Raw genomic sequence first — 9145 nt, 5'->3', positions numbered from 1 at the left:
GCCGCCATAGGCTGGAGGAGGGTAACCAATAGGCGAGCCCGCATATGAAACAGGACCGGCCGCTTCGGGAGAGTAAGGATAAGGAGGGCTCCTGTTACTGTAGACCGAGGGCGGAGGGGATGCATATGGAGGTGTGGCATACTGAGGGGAATGGGTCGGGGAAGATCTCGTGTATGCGGATGGAGGAGGGAAGGACGAGACATATGCGTTTGTGCTACGGCCTGCCTTTGCTGGAGGCATCGGGCCGTTATAGCCAGCTCGGGTTCTCTTGTTGGCTGGAACAGCTGCTGGTTTTCGCTTCTCCGTCTTGGCCTTCTCCAGCTGATCCAACCGCTTCTTGAGATTCTCAGGCGGGAACTCCTCCTCGAGTTTGTACTCTTCTATGCACTTTACGACGGCCCTCAGTGCCGATTGCTCCTTCCTCACGGCAAGATGCTGAGAAGACAACAGTAGTCCATTAGAACATCTCGTTCATACAAAAGGGTCATGCCCATATTTGGTATGAATACTCTCGGTTCATATTCAGATCAACTATAGAGCGATTCATCTGTTTTTATCGTCGGAAAAGAGAAGAAAGTATATACCGGAGCTCGGCCAGGGTTGCTGTTGGGATCCTCCATGATAGATGCTGCTGCTTTCTTTGCATCCCTAAGATAAGCTTTCAGCAAAGGAACTGGGGGGAACTTGTCTGTAAGACCAACTTCATAAGTGAAATGCACTGCATCAAGCTGCTGTCCCCTTCTGATCAATTCTTCAATCATGTCTGCAAGAAGCATAATGATCCAAACCCATCAATCTCCAACTCCAGATTATACGAAACAAGAACTAACAAAAGGATCGAACTTTATATGTCCACGGCCTACTTCTGTTCTACCCGACAATTCTGCATCACCAATCACATGCAATGACAAGCAAAAGTTCGTCATCTATACACCGGCGAGAACAAGAACGGAGAACATCGAAAATCGGGTATTGATATTTATCATCAAAGCCATCGAACAGTCTGGAGAACAGCAACCCTCGAACGAAAATAAAACCTTCGGGATTCGCAAACTTGCAAGCAGAGAGTTTTGCACAAACCCATCTATGAACATGGCAAAGGAAGTAGAACCTGAAGTATATATATTCACGACCTGCATTTGGGAAGTTGAACGACTAACCTACAGAAGTAAATATATTCACAACCTAAACTATTGAATCCTTCATCAACACCATCCAACGTTCCTAATGCTCCTCTAAGCTATACAGAGCATGATCCACGAAAAGGGTAGAGTCGAAAACATGAGCTTTACCAGGCATTTGATCGCCCAAACCTACAGAAACAGCGAGCTTAGGCATCTGCTTCCTCCATGCCGATCCAACCACAAGCTTCCTGTACAGAGCAAGATCTTCCTCCTTCACGATTCCAAACGTCACCAGATGCTGCAGAAACGTGTGCACATCAGGGGTCTTCACGTTTTCGATCCCTCCTCTCTCCTCCAAGCTCGCCTTCCATGTCTCCGCTATCTCCTTCGCCTTCTCCTTCACGCTCGGCGTCACCAGCAGGCGCGATTTTCCCATCACTGGATCCACCATTACCGGTATCAAGCTTTCCAGTATCACAACACAAGCCCATCCCAAATCGTTGGTCTCTTTCTCTCCGGATTCGTCTCCGTCTCCGCCGCTCTTCTCCATGTCTCGGCGATCTCCTTAGCCTTCTCCTTCACGCTCGGTGTCACCCCCAGCCGTGATTTCCCAATCACTGGGTCCACCATTACCGGTATCAAGCTCTCCAGAATCACCACACAAGCCCATCCCAGATCATTGGTAGCTTTCTCGCTGGCTTCGTCTCCGCTGCTCTTCCCGGCCCTCTTGTCCACCGGAAACACCTCAGAGATCGCTTCGAGCACGAACTTCGCCGGATCCACGCATTCCACCAGCGCCGCCGGAATTTGTGCCCGGAGATTCTCCAGCTCCTTCTTCCTCGCCGTCACTACCTTCCAGAGTTCTCTCGATTCCATCTTAAGGCAGAAGCTTTTCAGTAAAGAGAGTAGCCCATCACCATCTTCGACCTCACCTCCATCTTCAGCGCCAGAACCGCCACCTCCAGCCTTCTCGAGCGACACCAGAGCAGCCTTGGCACTCTCCTCGACTTTCCCCAGGGCGATCTCGACACTATCGTCGATCGTGACCTCACGATGCTTGAGCGACTCGAGCGAGGCCTGAGTCTGATTGTCTAGGGTCTCGATCATCTGCTTCAAAGCCTCCGACTTCTTCATGAGATTCTGCTCCAGCGAAGTGAAGTGGTCAGAGAGCTCCTTCCACCGAAGAGTGCAGCTCGTCATCAGCGAGGTCTGCCGCTGGAACTCGTCGAAGCCGGGTTCAGCCAACTCAGTCAACTCGCCCGGATCGGGTATCGACCCCATCGCCGGTCTGAACGGTACGGTCGAGAGCACTCCAAAGCTCCGATCGATCCGTACAAAAAGGAAGTCACTTTAGCACAGAAGAAACAGAGAGACGGTAACAAAGCTATGGAGTGAAATCTCACGAAACCTGGAAATGGCAATAGTAGGAACGAGGAAATGAGAACGAAAACGATGACGTTGATGACCCAGAATGTCGACACGTGTCACGGCGTCTGGTTACAGACAAACTGCGCCGGGGTGCGCAGGTTAGTGACGGCACAGCAGAGAATGATCAGTGACCTGTGCTAAGGTGAACGGGATATGCGTAGAATAAAAGTGATGGATGATGACGTCAGACAAGGGCATGTTTGGATTACGCTTGGCTTTCTCGTGAACCGAAGTCAGATCGCTTAAGTGGGGAAAAAAAAAGCTGAGGAAAGTGGGCGAGGGCCCAGTGACCATCACATGCATTGAACCAGGAAACAGTGAAACATTGCCGGGTAAAATATACGAATGTTTAAATTATTTTGGGAATACAGAATTTTCATACAATTAAAAAATAGGATACTTTTTTAAATAAATAAAGAATGCAGACGAGTGCAGTTTAAAATATATAAAAATATATATATAAAAAAATCTGACCAAATAATAAACACGCGCATGGAGTCACGCATGAAGGAAGATTTTGGTTCCAAAGTGTTTGCCCTCTAAATCTGATAATTAAGTGCATGATTAGGCCCTCTTGGTTTATTTGTTTAGGCTTTAACACACGAAGAATTTCAAGACGACTAATGATTTTAATTCATGGGACTGATTTGACAGGTGTTGCAGTAACATGCATGATTAAGACACTGCAGACAGAACCCCTTGAAGATTTCATTATTATAATTATGTACCTATATATACACTATGTAGACACATCCTATATACAGTGCAAAAATAGCCATCAGAAGAAAACAATAGACATTCACAGACCAATTATTATTTTTTAATAACTGGTGGATCTTGAATTTTAAAAGAAAAAAAACATAAGACGCAACAGATGAGACAGACCCAAGAGAATCAATTTCTTCTATCACCTGAGTAACTAAGAAAAGCAAGGACATTTAATGTGAATTAGTGATATAATCAAGTTTCCTTAGCAAAAAAAGGTCAAATGCTATGCCAAGAAACCAAAGGCCAAATATCAATAATAATCTAATCAGTAGAATTCATATTTGCCAGCAGAGATACATGAAAGGAGCAAATCCATGTGTATAAAGGTAAAATCTAGAGAGTGGGTGCTAATAGATTAGTAATGCCTCTATCTATAGCCTTTTCTTCACTGCAATCCATAAACCTAAAATATCAATGCAGCTATATATAGCCAAGCTATGCGCCGACACCCACCTATAAAGCTATAGTGCAAACAACACTAACACAGGATATAAGGGGTTTAGCTACAGAAGCTAAAGAACAAACACCACTTGGCAAAAGGGCAAAAGAAAAAACAAATGGAAAAGAAGACATGTATAACCACTACACCAATTGTATATAACTTTAGATTCAGACAAGAAAGACGAATCTCTGAAAGCATCAACCACTCACACAAAACAAATATTCCAAAGATGCTGAGGTGCGCAGGTTAGTATGTACACTTACTAACCAAAGCAGAGAAGGAATACAGAGTAGAGTATGACTCCAAAAGGCTTATAGATGTCTAAGCCTGCGTTTCTCTCACAAATCTCAACCTATATCATGCATCATCATCCCTTGGGGTTGAGGTTTTGCACATATTTTATGACCAGTGAACAATGACTACGAGATGTTTCACTGGAATTAGGGAGATCATAGACCACCACCCTTTTGATCTTGTCTCGAGCTTGACATAAAACTAGGACCCAAAGATTCATAAATTAAGTGTACCTTTCTTGCTGTTTTCAGGAAGGATCAACTACTTGGATGAACTGACTTGTCTCTGAGGCTCTCAACTGTGGTCTTCCTCTTTGTGTCAAAATCGACTTTGTCCAAATCCAAGATGGTAGCGAGATAGCCGTAAAGGACCCTCCTTTTATCACCGGTCCTGTTGTCTATCTCAACCAGACTCGGGTTTTTCTCGTCGTCTTTGCCTGGAATGAATACCGGTAGTCTGGCCCAACTCTTACGGCCACGATTATTCTTCTCAAAGTAATCTGCAAGTCTCATAGCTTCCTTGAGGCCTGATTCATCACCCGGAAACCGAAATAGAGTAATGCCCAGGTGACCATCTCTTCCATATAAGGACCTCGACTTCCCAGAAGTGAATCCTAGCTCTGTGAAGACATAAACACCACAAAAAGGCAGGAAAGCTGTGTCATCAAGAATTCGTTACACGGTTGCATCCCTACCATCTAGCAAGTGTTGGTAACCTGTTCGATCTTCGACAGCCTATTTCAGATGTTTCCTTGGTAGTTCATCCCTAATCTTATCTACATACAGGTACCATATTATTCTACAGAAATAGTGCAGAAATAGAGACAACCAAGATCCCCTACCAAATGACCAGGGAAAAGAGTAACTAATCAATGATACATAGAAGAAGCTGATAATGCTTATCACAAGGCAGTAAAAGCAAACTCGAAGAGTAGTTTAAACGCTAAACTATCGCAAGCAACGAATAACTGCCTCCTTAAAACATAGAATAACAAAGGAAAGGCCAGAGCTCCAACCAAATGGAAGAATAAGCTCTATAGTATTGTAACAAGTCACAGTAGGTTCAGAATCTGGTAAAATATAACATCGTCCAGAATTTACTTCTCCAATACTTCCTTTTCTCGAGTATAATGAAAGGGCATCCTTTCCTTATACTGTTTGCAACACAAAGAAGAGGAATCACGACCTCTCTTATGGATGATCAAGGAGATGGTTGTTGTGGAGCATGTCGGAGAGAAACAAATAGTTGCTGCAGCTTATGGGTACACTACAGAGGAGTTATCTCTAAGACCGCTTAGACCGGGGCCTAAACCTAATGGCAAACAAAAGAATACTGTTATCATTCCTAAAGGTAATCCTTCACGGAAACACTTACAGAGATGCCATCGCCTATGGGCATTGTATGCGGGAGTCATCTCTAAGGTAGGGTCCTAAACCTAATGGTAAACAAATGAATATCATTAAAGGTAACCCCTAAGGGAAACACTTACATTCCTGATACATCTCTACAAGGAAAAAGAAGAACGAAGAAAGAAGGAGAGCAAAATCCTAAGGCACGACCAAACCAATGCAAAATTCATGAATTTTGCCAGGTGGTGTTGTTCTGGAATGTAAACAAAAGAATTTAAAATAAAGGACCACATGCGATACCTCTGATTATGTTATCCATAGCTTTGTTTCCATAGCCTTCCATGCGCTCTTCTTTGCCCTTCCCAGTACTGGTATTGTGAACGATAACATGAGGTGGCCAAATAATAAGATCATCTCGATTAGCTGCTGCCACTTCAGTAGGCAATATCTGGTATGCCTTTGAATGATCGGGAACCTTTGAGAAATCCCATCCCATTACTAGGCACAGAGCTCTGTGCAAGCCTAAGTGATCCACGCGTTTGTTGCCATCATCAGAACCATATGCATGCATTATCATACCATGGATATCCTCAACATCTTTAGAAGACCTGTGATTTAGCATCAGCGGAATTGGAGATACTTATTCAGATTCACTACGCAGATACCGCGTATAATAACCTAGAGGTTCAAACTCATGACAAAAAGCAACAGCCTGTTTTCGTGCAGTTATTGACCTTCATTGTTAACACTCAAATCTGCGGAAGTATACTTAAATAGAACGACTTGCAGAGCAACATCTGCTAAGCAGGTGATGTTGGAGAACTTATAACTATTAGTCATCTTTAAGTGGGACAACCTAAAGATGAAAATAAGATGAGAACTAGGGTTTTTATTCAAATAGGAAAAATATAGCAACAGAAACAATTCAATAAACCCCATGAGATAGCTCTTAGTGATTATTACTGTGTGGTAAAGTTGACTGTTTAAACATATTTCCCGATTTGAACCATCATAATCAATAAAGCAAAAGGGAAAAAAGAGTAAAAACTTTTGAGGCCATACACTTAACTTCTACCCACGGAAGAACTAAGGGTGAGGCATATTCTGAGGCATAACAGTACACTTAATTTAGATTTAGAAGCTATCACAAACTATAAATCCCAAAAAACAAGACTCTTTGCCATTGATTTTGATGGCCACTAAAATAACCATATACCTGTCATACCAAACAAACCATAATATATACATCTAGTTAACTGGATAGAACAGAGTGTCAGGAAGGGGGTATAAAGAATTTGGAGCTTTTAACATCATACAACACCAAAAGAAGCAAAAGCAGGATTGACCTAACAAGACTAACATGCCTAATATTTCACGAAGAAAGCTCCATCAAGCACAAGCAAAAATTGCTCAGGACAAGAAAAGAACTTTGTAATCTGACCACAAATACAGAAACTAAAACAGGATAATATGACTAAAACAAAATCGCTGAGATTCTGAGAAGTGAGAATCAGAACTGATTACTATCCCTAAAAGAGTGCAGACTTCAGGTGTTAATAAGACTAATATAACGCAGCTGAAATAACTTTTGGAAACTTAGGAAGCAACTATGTTCTTGATAATCTATGTAGCACAGGCGTAATGCTGAGAAGAGTAAAATATCATGCAAGAATGAGAAACTGAGGCAAATAAATTAAGGTACCCATGCTAATCAACAATCAAATGTCTAGAAATATCGGCACCTTTTCGAACTTGGAATAATATTGTAGTGAACATTATAGCAAATGTAACAAAGAGTCACAGACTAATAGCACTGGTCGACAGATAATTAAACTAATTAGTAAGCTATGAAAGAAAAGAATATCTTCCATAGCTACCTTCCAACAGTATATATAGGAGGAGAAGGATAATATGAGATTTTAGTTTCCAGTCCGAACTGATTGAATCACTACGTAACATTTAGGTCTAATGCCTACCAACTGCTGTTAAAACCACAACTTCAAGAATGAAGGCGAACCAAAAGTAATTGCATATACAAATATTCTGTAAAATACTTTACAGCTTAGAGCACAATTCAAACAAGAAATCCAGGATCATCGAATCCATCTTAACCAAGGGACCTAGCATGCAAAGCAAAAGCCCTTAAGCTTATAAAATAGATTCAATCACAAGAAATCAACAAAAACGGAAGCCTCCATGCCTAATCTTCCTAACTCATACAATTGGCCATTTCCAACTTAAAATGAGGCAGCTCCAATGTGATTAAACCCATTACAAGAAAAAGTTCCAGACTATAGCACCACATATTTCACTAGCAATTTCAAAAACTTCAACAGGCCAAAATAAATTTAATACTGTCAATATATTAATCAAAAGGAGCTAAAAAGTTGTTTAGCAGTTCTGTTGTTCTCTCTTACTTTGTTCATACTCATTTATCCCTCATTCCCTCTAAGACACACAAGACAGACCAAAGCAACCATCAAGAGAAACATTACCACGGAGTCCAACAAAAGCAAACTAAATCGAACCAAACAACAAAAACATAAAACAGATTGGAACCCATCAAACCTGCCACAAACAAGACACTGAAGCCGCCCCCTTTTCCCGTCCTCCAAGTATTTCTTCCTCTCTGCAGGGTTCTCATAAACCAGCTTAACATAATGCAAAAACAACTTCTTTAGTGCAACCTGGTCAACCTCAAGATTCTTAGGCACCTGACCTCCACTCTCATATCCACCTGATCCTACCCTCATATGTTTCGGTGCTCTCATATCTTCTCCAAAGCTTCTCCGAAATGGGCTACTTGCTCCGGAATTCGGGTACTGCATAAACTGTTGCCTTTGCCCATTCAATTCACCTCTCTCATTCCTCCTGTCATGTTCTTCTTCACCAGGATACTTCCTTTTCATCGACACATCTGCACGATCCCAATGTTCCCGCCTATCTCTGAATCCTTCGGGGCTAATCGGAGGAGGGAAGCGGCCAAACTCAGGCCCTAGAAACCTATTACCAATCGGGTCAACGTATCGGGGAGGAGGAGGAAAGTCCTGGTAATCAGGTGGAAGCGCGAAGTAGGAGCGGACACTGCCGTCGGCGAGAACAATGGATCGCCGCTCAAGCATATGGAACCCGTAACTCGGCGGAGGAGGAGGACCGAGCGCCGCCGGGTCCGGGAAGGAAAATGGAGCCGGAGGAGGAATAGGAGCGGGTCCAGATCGGGGAGACGGGTCGGATAGTGAATTCGGGTGCTTCGGTGGGGCTTGGCTCGGCGTTGCAGGACCTGGCTTAGGAGAAGGGTTAGGCCTCCAAGGCCGCTTCTCGGCGGATTTTTGACCGGCCGTCGAGTTGCTGTTCTTGATGTTGACGCCAACGCCGACGCCGTCGTTGTTGTTGCTCGATGACCAACGGGATTTACGGCTACCGCCACCAGATTGTGCGGCGGACGACGACGGCGGCTTTTGCGCAGGAGGCTTCGAATGGTCGCCTCCAGTCATCTCAGTGGACCTGAAGCGTTATCTTCTGATAAATCACCTTTCGCCTTCAGATAATCGAAGAAGATGAATCTGAGAAGCAATGGAGGAATCGATAAACACGCGAATTTCACGAATCTGATGAAGAATTAGGGTTTCGGCTTATGCGGAGTTAGGGGAAAGAAAATCATCAACACTGAAAAGAATCGGAAACGACGCCGTTCGACCGCTTAATAAGCCTAACGTTGACCCCCCCCCCCCCCTGTGAAA

General features: G+C 43.4%; 2 protein-coding genes across 3 annotated transcripts in view; both read right to left on the bottom strand.

The window, feature by feature from the left end:
- LOC104809078 (FRIGIDA-like protein 4a) overlaps positions 1 to 2836 on the bottom strand; it is a 3083-nt gene extending 247 nt beyond the window's left edge. Inside the window, exons 1-4 of the mRNA XM_019202010.1 lie at positions 1843 to 2836; positions 1293 to 1669; positions 585 to 763; positions 3 to 435 (exon numbers count right to left, since the gene is read on the bottom strand). Of these exons, the coding sequence (XP_019057555.1) occupies positions 3 to 435; positions 585 to 763; positions 1293 to 1669; positions 1843 to 2405 (1552 nt within the window). The 5' untranslated portion in view covers positions 2406 to 2836. The remainder of the gene's footprint in view (positions 1 to 2; positions 436 to 584; positions 764 to 1292; positions 1670 to 1842) is intronic.
- A 404-nt stretch (positions 2837 to 3240) lies between these two features.
- On the bottom strand, positions 3241 to 9058 carry LOC104808546. 2 transcript variants are annotated; one of them, XM_010534242.2, is made up of 3 exons: positions 7974 to 9058; positions 5706 to 6013; positions 3241 to 4675 (listed from the first exon to the last, which is right to left on the bottom strand). In XM_010534242.2, the coding sequence occupies exons 1-3, from the start codon at positions 8897 to 8899 to the stop codon at positions 4314 to 4316; spliced, it is 1596 nt and encodes a 531-aa protein (XP_010532544.1). In that variant the 5' UTR covers positions 8900 to 9058; the 3' UTR covers positions 3241 to 4313. The 2 variants fall into 2 exon arrangements, with proteins under 2 accessions (XP_010532544.1, XP_010532546.1); XM_010534244.2 differs by lacking the exon at positions 3241 to 4675 and adding an exon at positions 4682 to 5367.
- Between the last annotated feature and the right edge of the window lie 87 nt (positions 9059 to 9145).

This window comes from Tarenaya hassleriana, unplaced genomic scaffold (assembly GCF_000463585.1).
Source record: "Tarenaya hassleriana unplaced genomic scaffold, ASM46358v1 Cleome15, whole genome shotgun sequence".
Taxonomy (NCBI): domain Eukaryota; kingdom Viridiplantae; phylum Streptophyta; class Magnoliopsida; order Brassicales; family Cleomaceae; genus Tarenaya; species Tarenaya hassleriana.
This window is presented reverse-complemented; position numbering and strand designations above follow the sequence as displayed.

What these genes read in the sequence shown, in the direction of transcription:
- LOC104808546 (XM_010534242.2), bottom strand. Translation starts at nt 8,899, where the DNA reads ATGACTGGAGGCGACCATTCGAAGCCTCCTGCGCAAAAGCCGCCGTCG. An exon ending in CAGTGTCTTGTTTGTGGCAG is followed by an intron (nt 6,014 to 7,973) that starts GTTTGATGGGTT and finishes GCTAAATCACAG; the next exon opens with GTCTTCTAAAGATGTTGAGG. An exon ending in TATGGATAACATAATCAGAG is followed by an intron (nt 4,676 to 5,705) that starts GTATCGCATGTG and finishes ATGTCTTCACAG; the next exon opens with AGCTAGGATTCACTTCTGGG.